This window comes from Bidens hawaiensis, unplaced genomic scaffold, assembly GCF_021521415.1.
Source record: "Bidens hawaiensis isolate Kalapana, Puna unplaced genomic scaffold, B.hawaiensis_p1.1 tig00029918_1, whole genome shotgun sequence".
NCBI lineage: Eukaryota > Viridiplantae > Streptophyta > Magnoliopsida > Asterales > Asteraceae > Bidens > Bidens hawaiensis.
Window position 1 is genome coordinate 214,903 of NW_027494976.1, and position 19,378 is coordinate 234,280.

At 44.1% G+C, this 19,378-nt stretch overlaps 1 protein-coding gene across 1 annotated transcript; it reads right to left on the reverse strand.

Moving 5' to 3' along the window:
- Window positions 1–1,026: 1,026 nt before the first annotated feature.
- Window positions 1,027–3,742, reverse strand: LOC143579721 (pectin acetylesterase 8-like). The gene is made up of 12 exons (XM_077062947.1): window positions 3,586–3,742; window positions 3,372–3,454; window positions 3,010–3,139; window positions 2,850–2,929; window positions 2,544–2,630; window positions 2,332–2,456; window positions 2,178–2,238; window positions 2,032–2,085; window positions 1,875–1,952; window positions 1,659–1,764; window positions 1,319–1,464; window positions 1,027–1,225 (listed from the first exon to the last, which is right to left on the reverse strand). Exons 1-12 carry the CDS (start codon window positions 3,701–3,703, stop codon window positions 1,118–1,120), a joined length of 1,176 nt encoding a protein of 391 aa, XP_076919062.1. The 5' UTR covers window positions 3,704–3,742; the 3' UTR covers window positions 1,027–1,117.
- Between the last annotated feature and the right edge of the window lie 15,636 nt (window positions 3,743–19,378).

Genomic DNA, 19,378 nt, shown 5'->3' on the forward strand with positions numbered 1-19,378 from the left:
ATGTGCTCTTTGACATATTCAAGCGGGCCGGAATTTCTGTTAAGAAAGAAGCACCTGTGAATTTCTTGACTGATCCGTCGGAAGGAAGATCATCTCTTTGACCGGCTGACATTTTGGTGTTTGGATGGATAGGAGGAAAACATGCTTGTGTAGATTTAACAAGGGTTTCCTCTCTGGTGGGCTTAGGGAGTAGTGGTTTCACAGCCGGTCAAGCTGCTTTGAAAACTGCTTCAGGGAAGGTGACCAAACATGAGAAAGCGTGTCTTGACAACCAACATGTGTTTATTCCTTTTGCTTTTGTCACTTTTGGTTTCCTCACGTCTGAAGCTGTGGAGCTACTTACCCGTGTTCAACGGGTCATACATAGTAATGTTTTATGACTCCAAGATCCGCAATGTAGTTTTTAAAAGATTAGGTTTTGCAATTCAAAAGGGGATAGCGGCGGAGCTTGTTGCCCGCTTGCCTTCTATTTCGATGTAATTTAAGATGATTATCTAAATTAAAGATTATAAAACTCAGTTATTATTTGATTTTCTTTATTCACAGTTACTTTTAGGTGTATGTTTTTTAAAATAATACCTAATTGTAACCAAATTTTAAATATATTTTTATTTAATTTGAACATTAACAAAAGAAGTTCGCAACAGTTGATAATTAGACATCAAGACACAATCGTAAGTCCTTATAGATAACACGAAATCACAATTGATTGATTAGAATAATAATTTTATTGAACAAATGAACACATCGGTTTTATAACTTATCTCCTTGAATATAATTAAATCACATCAAAGAATATAATTAAACCACATCAAAAAATATAATTAAACCACATCAAAAAATAATGTATACTAAAACATGTCTTGGTGGATGTTCTTGAACATTAACAAAAGAAATTCGTAACAATTGATAATTAGACATCAAGACACGATCGTAAGTCCTTATAGATAGCGTGAAATCACAATTAAATTATTAGAATAATAATTTTATTGAACAAATGAACACATTGGTTTCATAACTTTATCTCCTTAAATATAATTAAACCGCATCAAAGAATACTGTATAATGAAACATGTCTTGGTGGATGTTCTTCGGAATCAACAAGCAATTGCATCTTCTACTCGAAAACGCGATTGTGGCATGTTTTGTCACACGGGTATGGGCAATCTATCTTTTGAAATGTAGCGCGCTCATAGTACCAGTCTCCAACCGCTTTTGCGATTGTCTGTTATAATGGTTAACACATAACAAAACATTAGATCCAAAAACGTTAACTTGAAATGGAAACTTATGTTATACATTATACTGCGTTACATACCGTGTTGCCCAACAATGGAGAATCATCTCTCAACCATGTTTCTTGAATTCCAGTTTGACAGTGGGAATAACACGAGTTGATGAACATTCCTCTCGAAGGAGAGTTATCGAATCCAGTCAATGCCTTTAAGAACTCCTGTCTGTACCCTGTGAAATTTGCCAGAAACATGGGTCAGGAGTGTGAATTAAGTTTAACTCATTAATTGTTTACCAAAAAAAAAATAAAAAATAGCATGCTTCAACCCAATACTAAAAATGACCCGTTTTAACCTGACATGCTACCCAACACGTCCGTATTGTGGCTTAAAGACTTAAAGGTATTAAAAGACACAAGAGCGAACCTTGCAGGATATTAAGTTGATCAGATGAACACTTTGTTATGTCAAGTTTGCATTCGTGCCAGACTCCTTTTCGATCAGCAACGCCGGGAGCCAATATATTCTTTACCTGTAAAATAATATAAATCACAATTAAATTAAATAAATACCCATAAACCTATATAGAAACCAAATAACCAATGCATATATTTATTCTGTTCATACGGAATTTTGCCTAACCTGCCATGAATCATAGGCCGCATTTATCAAAAAAATCGGTGTTTTGATGTATTGCACCATGTTTTGTGGGAAAAAGCACTGCAAAAACCACAAGAAATGTTAGTTATAACACAAGAAAAAATAAACTTAAAAAAAAAATTACGACATCCGCTCTTACCAAACCAGGACTCATTTTCGAAGTGCAGTCGGGAGACAAGACTTTAGCTGATCCCTACAAATCGACGTTATAAAAAAATAATAAAATTAACGACAAGTGAATAACGAATATAAAAAACTATAATTTAGAAGGGGTTAGAAGGGTACATGTGTGTTAACAACATCTGCAAAGAAGCCTTCAATGTAACTTGTTCCAATCACGGTCTTCCTGTTTGTTTATGAACCAATAATGCCAACTTCTTACATTGAAGAATATGCCAATGAAGTGAAAACAAAAATAATATCTAAAACGAATATTTACGCGTTAATGAAGAAACCAGCATCCGAAAGGCATTTCACTTTAGTGATTGCGGGTAAAAGTGATCTAAAGTTATCACACTGCAGTATGGAAGTGAGTCCACCAGCTGAACAGCCAGCAAGCATGGCCTACATTATAAAAGTAAAAATTAGTAACTAAATATATGCGAACAAGGGGAATAAATGATTAAAATTCAACTATGTATTAAGTTTTACATTTTTCGCGTTCTTCATTCCTTGTGCTAGTAAATCTTCGATAACAGCCCGGAAAATTCTTGCTCCTCTGTAGTAAAGATTGGTTTTCTAGAAAAGAAAGGATATGAAATACGTTAGACAACAGGTCAAAACAAACAACTTTTTAGCAAGGGCCAGGATGGGCCGGCCCACAAACAATTTTTTCTTTTCTTTAACTTAAAACATCATTAAAGTTAAACCTATGTTGTTACAACAAAAAACTTTAGTTTTTATTTTTTAATAAAACAATTTAGAAACTTCAAGATTTGTTATAAAACTATGACTTACAGGATCAACTTCTTCCACATCACCGGTAAACGATGCTCCATCACAATATCGAACCTTGATTCTATTCCAATCATAAAAATCTAAAAACAAAGCGCAAAAGTAAATAGAAGGACCACTTGTTTTTGTTATTATTAAATGTCACACTCGAAAGTCGACTTACCAGGGTTATACTTTGGCTTGTTGTGGAACATCCCCGAGAAGGTCTCGGTCGTGGACATTTGTTTGGAAGAACCTCTACGTGTATCTCTACGCTCAAGGCAATTCGTGGCATTGTTACACCAACCTCCTCCCTATTTGAGAATATATATTTTAACAAGGGTTTATCGCATTATCATTACCATAATTAGGCGATTGGATATAATGTAGTTCTATAACTAGTTAATTAATTAATTAATCCCCGATTAACCACTATGGATTGTCATACATCCAAACTTATTACGCTTTTAATCAATTTTATAAATATAACTTACAAACTATACATAAGTTTAAACTGAGAAGCATATTCAAGTCATTATAATATACCTCGAAGAAAACCAACCAGTTGTCGATTCCTGCACCGAACCCCTTGTCGAAATGATACGCAGGAGCACTTCCATCCAAACAAACTGCAGATGACCATGATTAACTTTGAGTTAACAACTTAATTAACATTTCAAAAACAACAAAAATAAAATAAAATATTATGTCATATAGTAAAGTTGGAATATTTCATAGTGGAAAGATAAAGCTAGTTTACCAGCTCCTTGAGCAACAGCACTGTCTAGAAAAGTGAGTCCAACTTCATAACCTTCAATACTCAAGGCACTTAATAATAATAATCCCACTAAAACTATGCATCCTCCTCCCCTCATCATACCTTCAATTCCCTAAAGATTTCAAAACAAAATATATATAAAAAAAACTGAACCATATGCATATGTATATATAATGTTTCACCAAATACATATTCATCCTATCACTTGCCAAGCTAGAATAATGACACACACCCACATTTCTTAATTACTAGTATTGACTTTTGTGGTCATACTAGTCAATCAACAAAACCTAATAACTAAGATTGCTTTAACCGTTATTTAATACACAATGATAAGGTATGAAAAGATGTAAACTGGTTTTAAACACAACCATATCAACTTCATATTCAAAAACCACATAAGTTGCATATATTGACCACAAAAAAAGTTATAAAAAAAAATTCACATAAACTTCACTACAACTCACACACACACGTACCCTTAGAGATGAAGATGAACTTACAGTTGATTTATAAAACTTGACTGTTAAATGCAACTGATGTGTAACGTTATATATGTATATGTATATATATACTAATTAGTGAGAAAGAAAGATGGGTTTGGAAGTTTCGTTTGACGCGTATAAAACAGGCACCGACGAAGACAAGGATTCGGTGAGAGTGTGCATGCATATATAGATAAAGTCAAAGACAGCTTGCAAAGCGGCCAACAGTATTGTTTTCGGACCAGAGTCTATAATTGTGGATCCACTTGTCAGAAGTCAGAACATTGTATTATTTTACTGCTACTCATGCCAGGCGTTACTGTTTAAAACTTAAAATTCAACTCGCTGGTGGGATTTACGTAGTTTGTAACGTTGCCTACACTCCTATGGTAAAACTGAAAGAGAATACTCATAAAACAAAGTTGTGGTATGTTCAAAAAGTATAGCGATATGTGTTTTACGTTGATTAAAAACTATAAAAATAGGTATCGGTATCGGTATCGGTTCCAATAATATTGATACTGGTATCAATGTTGTTCGTTCGGAGTTGGTTTGGTTTGTCACTGGTATGGAAACGACACTTGTATATTTTACGATATAAAAACAAACTTTATTTTGAATATGACTCCGTTTTAAACAAAATTTATACTGTAATGTCGAGGGAAAAAAATACATTATATTATATATTATATATTAATTTTTTAATAGAATAAATATAAACTCCTAAAATACATACACCATGCAAAATTATAAGTTTGCTTAACAATTCCATTTCTCTATTTCTTCTTTATTAATAGGCATATACAAATATGACAAGTATATCTCTAATATAGAGATAATATACAAGAATTATAACTGAATATAAACTCCAAAATTACATTTATTCTATTTATATGTGTATATATATAGTATAGCTGTAAAATAAATGTTCTAGTTGTAAAAGTTTTACTATACATTTGGTTGCTTTTTATTTATCGTGTACGTCTCGTAAGTATCTCTTAATGGTTGTCTAGTCAGACTATTAATATTTACACGTCACTACGTCTTGTGAGACGACTAACACTTATACTACATTACAAAGAAATCTGGTTCATAGCTGTGATACCCAAAAGTAGAGGGGTATAAAACCGTGTTTTTTCAGAAATCAGTTGCAATTAAAGTCAGCGGTATTGATCAAACCGGTTTCATAGAAGAATGCTCGGGTTTGGAACCAAGTTTCTTGTTTGGAAAACTAAAATCAAGAGGAACTCGGTAGGTTCAGAACTGAACCAGGCGAGTTCAAAGCCCATCCTGGTCATCCTCGAACTGGTTTTAATATATATATATATAGTATAAAATAAACAAAATAAAACCTTTTATTATTTATTTTTAGAAATTACAAAAACTTAAATTGCAATGCATTATAAAAAATCTTAGAAATCACAATACATTTTAGTTTTTGTTGTTTAATCGCGTCGTGATTTGGTTATTAATCACTGTTGCTTAATAGTGTTGTTGGAACCCAAACTATTGCATAGTTCATCAAAAGTGATTTCTACATTAATTTGTAAGTTTTCTTTTTAAAAGCGAACATATTAACAAAAAAAATAACTACTCATAAGTAGCAAGCAATACAGACGTGCAAAGAAACAAAAGTGAAAAGCAAAGTTGACAAATAACCTACTAACAAGAAATCAAAATTAAATTTGCAACACTTGTTCACTCAAACAATGATCTTTTACTTCTATTTTTCACCCACATGAATGAAGAAACGTGGATCGACTCACTGGTAGACGATCTACTTTCCTCGGGTGTGATTATGTTATTTCACCGATGGTTCTCTGGGATCCGGATTCTTCCACCTACAAAATGAACAGCACCGTAAACTTACCCCTCAGAAAGGGACAGAGGGGTCCTCTTTGGGATAACCCTCCGGTGTGAGAATAAGAATTTGTAGGAGAAGATAATAATATGAGAGTAAGGAAATTGGAGAGTATTGCATAATATAGTTGAATACTGTGTAATTGGATGTGTAATTGGATGTGTCCTTCCTTGTAGAGTTGATGTGGTATTTATAGTGCTAGGGTTTCCACTGATTGAGCTCAGCCTTGTTGGCCTCCTCCAATTGCTTTGCGCCACGTGTACTTGGGACACCTGGTGCTTTTTCATTGGTTATAATCACGTGGTAGCACATGGGTTTTGCTGAGTTGTCCACCTTTCATTGGCAGCTGTCAACATCAGCATATTCTTATTCCTTAAAAAGATACCTTCTGAAAGGTTGTCTGACGTGCACAATCAAGGTTGCCCTAATCCTGATTTGGATAAGGACGAGGTTGATTATGTGCATGTGTGATACGCGCCTATCCTGAGGATGCGCGAGGTCTTCTCTTTATTCTCACGCGCAGATGTTTCATGCGCAGATGTGATATGCACAAGCATGTGATATGCGCCACGCGCAGATGTGATATGCGTGAGCATGTGATACGCGTGAGCATATGTGATGCGTGAGCATATGTGATGCCTGAGCATGTGATGCATGAGCATGTGCGACATGCGTGAGCATATGTTATATGCGCCATGCGCATAGGTTTTGGCTTTGTGCCTTCATAATGTCTTGATTTCAAGCCTCTTGTCTATATCTTGTGGGTTGACCCGCCTCGCTCGGTGTTGAGGCGGGTACATACCTCTTCAAGCCCCCCCAGTCTAATGTGTGTCTTGTCTCGCGCGAGCGAGGTACGATAGATATTAGACTTGATAGTTTGCTCTTTCAATATGGTTTGTCTTTTCTTCTTGTTACTCATCGGTGCGCGAAATTCTATCCTTTTGGTTGAAAACGAATCGTCCTTGTACGTGGTTGGTTGTTGCTGACATGCGTCAGTGATGGAGACGTGTCAGACCTTTCGTGTGCTCGAGGTGCTACAGTTGCCTGTCATGTCCCCTCACATAGTGTCAGGAACACGTGTCGCGCTCGCGTTGGTCCGTACCTGCGAGTGGTGGCGCGTGAACTATGGCAGCACCTGTATCGTTTCTTTTCGTGTCCCCTCACAGTGTCAGGGACACGTGTCGCGCTCGCGTTGGCTTACACCTGCGAGTAGGGGCGCGTGAAGTCCGATCAGTACCAAATTTTCTCTCTCCTGGGCCTATAAAAGCAAGCCCTTAGCGTTTTAATCCTTCATCTTCCTTGTTGTTTATTCAGAGCTCTTTTATTTCTTTCATTCTATCCCGATTACCTGTCTTCTGCTTCCAGATCTCTGTTCTTTAGAAGCAACCCTTGTTCGATTTTATAGTTGCATGTCTGATAGCTCAGACAACACAATCTCCCCTATCCATTGCCGTGTGAAATCTTTGGTGATGTCTACGTTGAAGAAGACCGGCAAGGGGAAGAGGGCTGCTGAGGCCTCATCGGAGGAGGTAGGGAGGACCAAGGCAGTGAAGAAGTGGGATGAGATCCCCTGCAAACTGAGGCAGGCCGATTTTGACAGCCTTATCGCCTCTCAGGGTTTTCTCCCTGAGTATGGCTGCATGCTGCCGGCGGCCGGGCAAACGGCGGCGGACCCGCCCACCGGCTATATATCTCTTTATTGCCATTTTTTCACCCACTGCAACCTTCGTCTCCCGATGACAAGGTTTGTGGGTGCGCTGCTTAAGTTTTATGGGATTCATATATCTCAAGTCCATCCGTTTGGACTCGTGCGCATGACTCACTTTGAGTTCATGTGCAAATCTCAGCGCGAGGAGCCCACCTCTCGGCGCTTTCAGTTTTTTTATAAGCCCAAGATCCAAGATTCTTGGTTCTCATTTATTCCTCGCAGTCAGAAGGTCAAGTGCTGCACTGTTTCATTCAAGAGCCTTCATGACTGGTCTGAGAGATTTTTCTACATCAGGGCTGGTGTGATCCCCATCCGCATGACCATGCGCGCGATCTCTTCTGTGCCTGCGGATGTGGGTGTCTTCAAGAACCCAACTGGCGCCTGGGTTAAAAAGTTGACTGCCGAACCATCCCCCGCCAAGAACATTTGCGAGGAGGCGCTGGTGGGGGTTGGTATGAGCAGGAGGTGGGCCGACAGCGCGACTGAGCCCGTTATCCAAGTTGACGGCTTGTGTAAGTTAATCTCATTGCATTGCTTCTGCGCGAATATAATTCGTTTTGCTGATATCATTTGACTTGTTTTGTGTAGTCAGCAAGGAGTATGTCCACGCCGCCTATGATGAGCATATGGAGGGTGGCTCCGTCGCGCTGGGCGCTGGGGAGGTTGGCTTCCCCGATCGCTTTGATGACATGTTCATCCCTGTTGATCTGGGATTTCTCTTTGACAGCGATGCGCCTGGTAAGCCTTTGTACTTATGCTTATGCCTTTATAATACCAAATTTGGCTAACACTTCCGTTGCACGTATTGTAGATGCGCTCGAAAACTACGAGCTGGAGCTCGCGGAAGAGGAGGAGGAGGAGGAGGAGGCTGAGGTGCCCCAACTAAAGCGTAAAGCTAAGGGGAAAACTGGCGTAGGGGCCCGTAAGAAACAGAAGAAAGATGATGCCCCTGTTGTTCAGGATCCTCCTACTCAGGCGAAGGGACTTGAGAAAACCCAGGTGTTTACCACCAAGTTTTCCTTGTCTTCCCTGCCTCAAAAAGTGGGCAGACCTCCTGTCCACACGAGGTATGGTGCCACTACCTCCTCCCTTCGCGCGGCGGAAAAGGGAAGCGGCGTTGCGCCTTCGACAGGTATACTTTGCTTATCATTTGCTTATCTTTTATGGTTCTATGAGCGCGATTCTGATAGAATTACTAATGAATCTTTGCTCACTCAAATGTTTGTAGAGCCGGCGACCTTGGTGGATCAACCTCAAGCGCAACAAGATGCCGAGGCTGCGCCGGAGGTCGCTTCGAAGTCCCCTGTTTTACCCTCAAAAAAGGGGAGAATGGACTTCATGGCGATGTTTGACTCGCGAACGGCGTTGCGCCAAGGTATGTATTGCGCTTTTATTTTCTGACTTTTTCCTTTTAGATCAAGTCATGAACCATATCTTTTTGTTGATTTTTTCATAGGAGTCATAGCTGGCGTACAAGCTGCTGGCGGCACTCCTGGCGCCGGTGCCAGCGCCGTTGGTTCTGCTCCCGCTCCTGCAAGCACTGAATCTCCCCTCATCGGGATTACTAAGGAGCAGGAGGCCGTTTTACGCGCCGACCTGGCGGCGTCGAGACCTCCCTCACCTTCTCCTGCGCACAGCCCTCCTCGCGAGACTGATTTTGGTTCTAGGTCACAGGAGAAAAGGCCTGTTTCAGAGGAGGATGAGGAGTTTGAAGTTGAAGACTCCGACGGTGGCCGCGCCAGCCCTGCTGCGCCACGAGATTTTCCGGCGCAGTCTTCTCGTGGGGCTGGCGCTGACTTTTCTGCTTCATCCCCGCAGGTATAGGTTCGTTTTTGCTCCGCTGCGCGGACTTCCATCTTAGTGTTTTGATGACTTAGATCATTACTTTGTGTTTGCAGTAAGCCGATCACATTTACCGCCCGAGATGGAACATTACTGAGGACAGCTCATTTCAGTCCATGGGTGTGTGTGCGGACTTCTGGGCTCATTCTGTGCCTCCAGCTGAAAGGAGGTTTCAGGAGGGCCGCGCTCGCGATGACTTGCTCAACGATCATCTGTTTGCTGGGTCGGCTTTCTTTGCTGCCTCCCAAGAGCTTCGCTATGATTACGTAAAGGTACGTGATGCTCTTGCGGAAGCCAAGCAAGAGGCTAAAGTGTCTGCTTGGCATCTTTCTGATGCTCGAGAGAGAGCTGAGAAACTCCAAGCAGAGCTCAGCGAGAACAGAGCAAGTGCCAACACTGCCTTCGTGAAGCGCGGTCATGAGTTACAGGCTGCGCAGGAGAAGCTACAGGCGGCCGAGGCGGACGCGGCCAAGTACGCGCGTAGAGTGCGTGACTTGGAGCTGGACGCGGAGGCGCGTGACCAAGCTCTTGTCCAGTCTATAACTGAAAAATCATCACTGGAGAGTGAGGTTGCGCGCCTGAAGAAGGAGCTGGCGGCCGCGCAGGCCGAGAAAGATGAAGCCTTGGTGACGGCAGCGTCTAGCCAGGAAGCACTCGAGCTTGCGCGAGCGGAAAAGGAAGAAGCCTTGGCGGCAGCAGCGTCCGACAAAGAGGAGCTGAAACAGACTAAGGAAACTGTTGAGTTGTTAAACTCTCAGATTCCTGCTCTTGAGACGTCTGTTGCTTCCCTCGCGCAGGATCGTCAATGGCTAATCTCACAGGGTATGACTCGTTGCGCTTACGCGATGAAATACTCAGACGAGTTTCAGGCCCTTGTGATGGATTGCAACGCTGCCGCGCGCTTGGTGGGTCGAGCTGAAGGGTTTAAGGATGGCTATGAATATGGCATGCTGAAGAAGAACCCATCCGACTACCCTTATCAGAGCGACGTTGCCTGCGCGGACATGGCCGAGATGGGGGAGAAGTATTTGAATACTCCCATTCCCATCCTTGCGCAGGTATTTTAACCTTAATGAGATTACCTTGACTTATTTTCCAAGTCTTTTTTGTACTCATATTTTTCCATATGATTTGCAGATATCCGCGCTTGCTGACCAGCCCGACCTCGGCGCGCTAAAGAAATTACTTGACGAGTGCGAAGGGGCTGGTGGCGGCGATGATGGCGCGGGGAATGCTGCTCCTGCTAGCGGCTCTGGCGTGGCCAAAGGATCCGCTCCTGACACTATTGTGATAGAAGACTCCATTCAGGATGAACAACTTGACTATGGTCAGTTTGGAGATGACGAGGAGCAGGCTGCGCCAGATGCTGAGGGCGGTGATGAGGATGATGGAGAGGCTGACGTCGACGTGGAGACTTGAGAAGCCCTTCATGTTTTTTGTTTTTTATTTGTAGTTTGTATCTCATCATCTTGTAAACTTGTAAATTTCAATGCTTTGGAATGAAATTTTGTTTTTTCCTTATTCGCATCTTGCGCATTCCCCATTCATCTCTTTATATTGCATGTTTGCTTGTTGAATATAAGATATGCTTGCACGTTGAAATAAGAACAAGGTTGTTATGAAATTATTATACTTAATCCTTGTCATATTGTAAGTGATTTTGCCATATCTTGATTATGTTGACACGTGCCTTGGCGTTTTCATTATTCCTCTTTTGCGCGACGTTATCGCGCATTTATTATATGGAATTATGAGTTTTTTAGCCTTTACGTGTCAATATGTGTTACTCAGATATCCATTACAATTTCATGCGCGACCTCGACCTGAGACCTTAACAACTATGTTTTGGCTTTTGCTTTGCCTTAGTTGTGCTTAGGTATTTTTATGGTCAGGCTGCGCAGCATGTAGGATGGATGTTGTGAGTGATTTGAGCTAAGGCTCACATTATTGGGCTAAGGCCCTGAGCTAAGGCTCATATTATTGGGCTAAGGCCCTGACGTTTTAGAGTTAAGACTCGTTAACGCGTTTGAGCTTGAAGCTCGCGCATGTATGTTTTACTTCGTTTTATTTCGTTTTGATGTCAATACAATGTTGTCATATTGCTCAAAATTAATAAAGGGAAGTGTGAAACATGTATGCAAAAGGTAATAGAATCCACATTAAGAGAAGATAGCGCGTATCATTATTCATAATGGCTTAAAGAGCCTTAATTACAAATTTGACAATTTTTACATGAAACATTTTCTAAGCTATGCTGCGTTCAATGCGCGCGGGATCTTCTTTCCATTCAAATTTTTTAAGGCGTATGCGCCTTTTCCCAATTCTTCCAAGACTTGATAAGGTCCCTCCCAATTGGGGGACATTTTTCCCGGGGGTATCGCGCGGCTAGCTTCATTGTTTCGAAGGACAAAATCATTTTTCTTGAAGTGGCATTCTTTCACGCGCTGGTTGTAATATTTTTCCAGTTTTTTCTTGTATTTGGCTTCACTGATGATAGCCGCCTCTCTGCGCCCTTCAAGTAAGTTGAGATCCAACCTTCTTTCGCGCTCGTTATCAATCTTGCTCATCATGAGCACTCTATGGGATGGGCATCCAATTTCTGCTGGAATCATTGCCTCCGTTCCATAGGTTAGGCTGAACGGGGATTCGCCATTGCTGGTTTTGCTTAATGTCCTGTGTGCCCACAGGACATTAGGTAGCTCTTCGACCCAAGAATGGGATTCTCCCTCTAACCTTTTCTTCAGCCCATTCAGCAAGCTTTGGTTCGCGCGTTCCACTTGGCCATTCCCCTGAGGGTGATAAACTGAAGTGAAAATTTGGTTGATGCGCAATTCCTTGAGCCAGCTGGATATCTTCTTGTCAGTGAATTGCTTGCCATTATCGCTCACAATTTCCATGGGCAAGCCAAAACGGCATATGATGTGGCTCCAGATAAACTGCTTCATCGCTTCGGCTGTGATTTTTGCTAGTGGCTTGGCTTCAACCCATTTTGTGAAATAGTCTACTGCCACTACCAAAAATTTTACTCGCCCTTGCGCTTGCGGAAGGGGACCCACAATGTCGATTGCCCATTTGTGGAAAGGCCATGCGGAGGTCACTGGAATCAAGTTGTTCTTTGGCCGCATGGTGTTTGGCGCATAGCTCTGACATGCTTTGCATTTTTGGATCTCTTTCAGAGCGTCCAAGTACATGCCTGGCCAATAGTAACCTGCACTCATTGCCTTGCCAACCACCATGCGCGGGCCAGCGTGTATTCCACAGATTCCTTCGTGTATCTCTCTGATCACATAGCTTGCTTCCTCAGCATCTAGGCATTTCATGAGCGGCCCAAGATAAGAGCGTCGATATAATGTGCCATCAAGGAGTTCATAGTTCTGCGACTTGTGTCTTATCTTCCTCGCCTGTGCGCGATCGTCCGGTACCTTTCCCTCCTTCAAGAATTCCATTATTGGAGTTATCCATGATGAAGGGGTTGTATGAGTTACAAGGACAGACTTCGCTACCACCGACGGGTTGCTCATTACTTCTACCCTGACATATTTGCCAAAGTGATCGAAACTGGTTGATGCCATCTTACTCAGCGCGTCTGCAGATTTGTTTTCACTGCGCGGAATATGAATGATTCTGAAGCAGTCAAATTGCTCGATGAGCTTTTTCGCCTGCTCTAGATATAGAGGCATGGTGTTCTCCTTGGCATCATAAAGGCCATTGACCTGTGCTGCTACCAAGTATGAATCAACATGGGCCTCTAGCTCTTTAACTCCGAATTTGTGCGCGATGCGCAGGCCAGCCAGCAGGGCTTCATACTCAGCCTCATTGTTGGTGCTCTTGAAGTCCAACCTGATGGCGTAAGTATATTCATGATTCTCTGGATCCACCAGTTTGAGGCCTGCACCGGACCCTTCGTTGTTTGAAGCTCCGTCAGTGAACAATCTCCAAACATTTTCTTCATCATTGGCTCGCGGAGGGTCTACCTCGCGCTGAGCCTCTTCAATTTTTCCTTCTGGAATTTCCGCGATGAAATCAGCTAAAACTTGCCCCTTTATTGCTGGACGGGGCTTATAGGCGATCGTGTGTTCACCTAATTCCAGGGCCCATTTTGTCAGCCTTCCCGAGAGCGCGGGGCGCCGCAAGACTTGCTAGATGTTGTAACCAGTTAGAACTTCAATAGGATGACCATTGAAATATCTATGAAGCTTGCGCGACGCGTGTGTTAATGATAAAACTAACTTTTCCATGATGGAGTAGCGCGTCTCAGGATCTGTCAGCACCCGACTCACATAGTATATTGGCGTTTGGATTCCCTTGCGATCCACCGACAATACTGCGCCGATGGCGCGCTCTCCTGCTGATAGGTACAATGTCAAAGTTTCACCAGGAAGTGGAGCTGTGAGCGCGGGCAAATTTATCAAACACTCTTTTATCTCACTGAAAGCTTGCTCGGCCTCAGGAGTCCATTTGAATTGGCTTTTCTTTAAGCAATTTTTCAATGTATTAACGAATGGGGTAGATTTGCTTGCATGGTTCGCTAGGAACCTGTTGATTGATACCAATCTCCCATTCAACTTTTGGACTTCTTTCATGGTGGATGGCGAGGGCATGTCAAGGATGGCCTCCACCTTTTCTGGGTTCACCTTGAAACCATCCTTGGTGACCATTACACCTAGAAATTTTCCCTCTTGTACGCCGAAAGTGCATTTGCTCGGATTGAGCTTCATGTTAACTTCCTTTAGGCGCCCAAGGGTTTCTTCGATGTCTTTGAGCATTTGTTTTTCCTCCCTGCTTTTGATCACCAAATCATCCACATAGACTTCTAGGTTTCTTCCAATTTGCTCGCTGAAAACGGCATCCATAAGTCTTTGGTAGGTGGCGCCCGCATTCTTCAAACCAAAGGGCATTTTTATGTAACAAAAAACACCCTTGCCGGTTCTGAAGGCAGTCTTGTCCTCGTCTTGTGGTGCCATTTGAATCTGGTGATAGCCCTTGTAGGCATCTAGGAAACATTTGAGCTTGAATGGCGCCACGGAGTCCACCTTTGCGTCGATGTTTGAGAGGGGGTAACAATCTTTTGGGCATGCTTTGTTGAGGTCCTTGAAGTCAATGCACATCCTCCACGACCCGTTACTTTTCTTTACCATCACAGGATTGGCTACCCACGTCTGGTATCGTATCGGGCGGATGATGTTTGCGCGCAGTAGATCCTCAACCTGCTCATTCATGGCCCTCGCTTTCTCATCCCCCATGACTCTCTTCTTTTGAGCAATTGGCTCTACAGACTTGAACGTGTTGAGAGAATGTTGTGCCAGGTCTCGCGGAACCCCAGTCATATCAGAGTGTTGCCACGCGAAGACCGACATATATGCTGTGAGCAATCTTTTCATTCTCAACCTCGTGTCGTCTGATATCGTTGCGCCAATTGTGATTTTCTGCTCCGGGAATTTTGGGTTGAGAATCCATTCCTCTGGCGCGTTGTCTGCCATTGGAAGTTTCATTCTCCCTTCCCGCGGAGTACTTGTCACTGCACACAAATGATCTCGGTATACAAAAGTTACACCTGTTGGTGTTGGGAACCCCAACGCGCCGTGCGCTGGCGACGGTATGGCGTTAAATTGGGCAATCGTTCCTCTACCCAAGATCATATTGTGGCAAGAAGTGGTGGGCAAGACCAAGAAGTTGACAACTTCGGCTCGCTTGTGTTTCTCATCCCCCATAGTTAGCTCAAATTGTATTTGACCTAGGGGATAGATGATTTCATTTGAAACACTAGAGATTGGTGCATTCACAATTTCAAGCCTTGCTTGGTCTGCCGGATCCAGTTTTCTGAAACATTGCTCATACATGATGTCTGATTCGCTGCCAGTGTCCACCAGGACTTTTGACACTTCGTAATGAGCAATGTGTGTAGTGATGACAAGAGGACTGCTGATAGAAGGGCCTCCCCTGATTCTTGGGAAGATTACTTGTTGCTCGCGCCAATCTCCTTGGATTTGCGCGCTTCTCTTTCTTGATGTTTGCCCTTGCCTTCCTCCCTCGGCTACACAGATTCTTTTGAACTTTTTGCTGGCAGAGGCTCCTTCTGGTTGTTCACTTTCTGGTCTTCGGTTTTTCACCAGGTGAGCCAGCTTGCCTGATTTCACATCTTTTTCTATTGCATCCTTCAAGTGATGGCATGCATCAGTGTTGTGTCCTGTGGACTTGTGAAACTCACAGTACTTGCCACTGTTTGATGGTCCCTTGTAGTGTAGTGGCTTGGGGCTTTTGAACTGGACATTCTCAGTGCTTAACACTTGTGAAGGTGTTTTAGTGAGGGGAGTCCATATTCTTGGCAGAGGTTTGTTAGGATCTCTGCCGCCTTCCCTCTTGTCACCCTCCCCGCGATTACGAACGTCTTTTTGGGGCTGGGGTGAGCTTGGTTGCGCCTGCTTTTCTGCGGAAGAAAAACTGGTTGGTTGCAACCTGGACCATACAGTGTTCTGTTTGCCCCTTCTTTCGCTGCTGCGCGGTGCCTCTGCTTGATGCCCTCTTTCTCTCGCTCTATCTTGGGCAATTTGTTTTTCATTTCTCGCGAAGACTCGCGATGCTTCCATTAGCTTGGCCCAAGTGGTTGGCATGCCATCTCTGCTTACGAGAGCTCGGCGGAGTTGATCACTGCGCGCGCCTTGTATAAACGCCACGCGCAATAGTTGCTCAGTGATACCTCCGATTGCCAGAGACTCCTGATTGAAACGAGTTATGTAGTCTTCAATCGTTTCATCATTCCTGCGCACGCAGTGCATGATGTCATCAGGGTCGCGCGTGTGTCTGCGCTGTTGTACGAAGTGAGCTTGGAATTTTTCCAATAGTTCCTCGAACCCATCGATTTGCCCAGTAGGCAAGCTTTCAAATCAGACACGCGCCGCGCCCGTGAGGTAGCGAGCAAACATGTGACACCATGTTGGCATCGTCCAGCTTTCTAGGTTTCCAGTGTTGTAAAAACCTTGTAAAAAATCGTCTGGATCTGTTGTGCCGTCATATTTGCCCAAACCACTTGGCATCTTGGTTTTGTGCTGAATGGGGGCCTTCGCAATGCGCTCAGTGAATTTTGAATGTTTCACCAGGATGGCTGGCCTGTACGGTGTGGTTACATCCACTTGCCCTCTCACTGGTGGGCTGTATGGTGTGTGCAGATCCAGATCGGCTCTGGCTCCAGGCGCCATGTTCATTTGCGCACGGAGCTGTGAGCCTCCTGCATGAGTATCTCGCGTCTTCCTGATGCTGTGCACTTCTTCATCACTAAACTCAGCGTGTTCAGTGTGAACAGAGTGACCCTCTTCCGGCGCGCGCCCCCTTCTTGTTCCATGAACGGTTTGCTTATCAAACGCTTGCCTTTGTGTTTTGTGTTTGACCAGCTCATTGTACTTGTCCATTAGACGCCGTTGCTCGTTTATGAGCCATTCTTTAGGGTCATTTGTTTCATCTTCTGGACCCATTGGTCCTTTTTGTTTCGCGCCGGTAAGATTTTGTAACGTGAGATCGTCTGGAGGAGTTTCAGTCTGGCCATGAGGAGTTGTGATGAAGGGACGGTTACTGGTGGTGCGCGTAGAATCACGCGGCACCCTCAGAAACTGCTGTCCCTCATTAACATCCTCACGTTCAATATCCTCCAGAACTTGATCGAAGTTACGAGCACTAGAAACCATGGTGAAAATTTGCTTTTTTTAGAGATCTGATGAGATCTTGTTGCCGTTGTAACAGTGGATGGCGCCCTTTTTTGAGGGTAAAACAGGGGACTTCGAAGCGACCTCCGGCGCAGCCTCGGCATCTTGTTGCGCTTGAGGTTGATCCACCAAGGTCGCCGGCTCTACAAACATTTGAGTGAGCAAAGATTCATTAGTAATTCTATCAGAATCGCGCTCATAGAACCATAAAGGATAAGCAAAGTATACCTGTCGAAGGCGCAACACTAAGATGGAAGTCCGCGCAGCGGAGCAAAAACGAACCTATACCTGCGGGGATGAAGCAGAAAAGTCAGCGCCAGCCCCACGAGAAGACTGAGCCGGAAAATCTCGTGGCGCAGCAGGGCTGGCGCGGCCACCGTCGGAGTCTTCAACTTCAAACTCCTCATCCTCCTCTGAAACAGGCCTTTTCTCCTGCGACCTAGAACCAAAATCAGTCTCGCGAGGAGGGCTGTGCGCAGGAGGAGGTGAGGGAGGTCTCGACGCCGCCAGGTCGGCGCGTAAAACGGCCTCCTGCTCCTTAGTAATCCCGATGAGGGGAGATTCAGTGCTTGCAGGAGCGGGAGCAGAACCAACGGCGCTGGCACCGGCGCCAGGAGTGCCGCCAGCAGCTTGTACGCCAGCTATGACTCCTATGAAAAAATCAACAAAAAGATATGGTTCATGAGTTGATCTAAAAGGAAAAAGTCAGAAAATAAAAGCGCAATACATACCTTGGCGCAACGCCGTTCGCGAGTCAAACATCGCCATGAAGTCCATTCTCCCCTTTTTTGAGGGTAAAACAGGGGACTTCGAAGCGACCTCCGGCGCAGCCTCGGCATCTTGTTGCGCTTGAGGTTGATCCACCAAGGTCGCCGGCTCTACAAACATTTGAGTGAGCAAAGATTCATTAGTAATTCTATCAGAATCGCGCTCATAGAACCATAAAAGATAAGCAAAGGATAAGCAAAGTATACCTGTCGAAGGCGCAACGCCGCTTCCCTTTTCCGCCGCGCGAAGGGAGGAGGTAGTGGCACCATACCTCGTGTGGACAGGAGGTCTGCCCACTTTTTGAGGCAGGGAAGACAAGGAAAACTTGGTGGTAAACACCTGGGTTTTCTCAAGTCCCTTCGCCTGAGTAGGAGGATCCTGAACAACAGGGGCATCATCTTTCTTCTGTTTCTTACGGGCCCCTGCGCCAGTTTTCCCCTTAGCTTTACGCTTTAGTTGGGGCACCTCAGCCTCCTCCTCCTCCTCCTCTTCCGCGAGCTCCAGCTCGTAGTTTTCGAGCGCATCTACAATACGTGCAACGGAAGTGTTAGCCAAATTTGGTATTATAAAGGCATAAGCATAAGTACAAAGGCTTACCAGGCGCATCGCTGTCAAAGAGAAATCCCAGATCAACAGGGATGAACATGTCATCAAAGCGATCGGGGAAGCCAACCTCCCCAGCGCCCAGCGCGACGGAGCCACCCTCCATATGCTCATCATAGGCGGCGTGGACATACTCCTTGCTGACTGCACAAAACAAGTCAAATGATATCAGCAAAACGAATTATATTCGCGCAGAAGCAATGCAATGAGATTAACTTACACAAGCCGTCAACTTGGATAACGGGCTCAGTCGCGCTGTCGGCCCACCTCCTGCTCATACCAACCCCCACCAGCGCCTCCTCGCAAATGTTCTTGGCGGGGGATGGTTCGGCAGTCAACTTTTTAACCCAGGCGCCAGTTGGGTTCTTGAAGACACCCACATCCGCAGGCACAGAAGAGATCGCGCGCATGGTCATGCGGATGGGGATCACACCAGCCCTGATGTAGAAAAATCTCTCAGACCAGTCATGAAGGCTCTTGAATGAAACAGTGCAGCACTTGACCTTCTGACTGCGAGGAATAAATGAGAACCAAGAATCTTGGATCTTGGGCTTATAAAAAAACTGAAAGCGCCGAGGGGTGGGCTCCTCGCGCTGAGATTTGCACATGAACTCAAAGTGAGTCATGCGCACGAGTCCAAACGGATGGACTTGGGATATATGAATCTCATAAAACTTAAGCAGCGCACCCACAAACCTTGTCATCGGGAGACGAAGGTTGCAGTGGGTGAAAAAATGGCAATAAAGAGATATATAGCCGGTGGGCGGGTCCGCCGCCGTTTGCCCGGCCGCCGGCAGCATGCAGCCATACT

What these genes read in the sequence shown, in the direction of transcription:
- LOC143579721 (XM_077062947.1), bottom strand. Translation starts at nt 3,703, where the DNA reads ATGATGAGGGGAGGAGGATGCATAGTTTTAGTGGGATTATTATTATTA. An exon ending in CAGATGTTGTTAACACACAT is followed by an intron (nt 2,086 to 2,177) that starts GTACCCTTCTAA and finishes GTCGATTTGTAG; the next exon opens with GGATCAGCTAAAGTCTTGTC. An exon ending in CTCCATTGTTGGGCAACACG is followed by an intron (nt 1,226 to 1,318) that starts GTATGTAACGCA and finishes CCATTATAACAG; the next exon opens with ACAATCGCAAAAGCGGTTGG.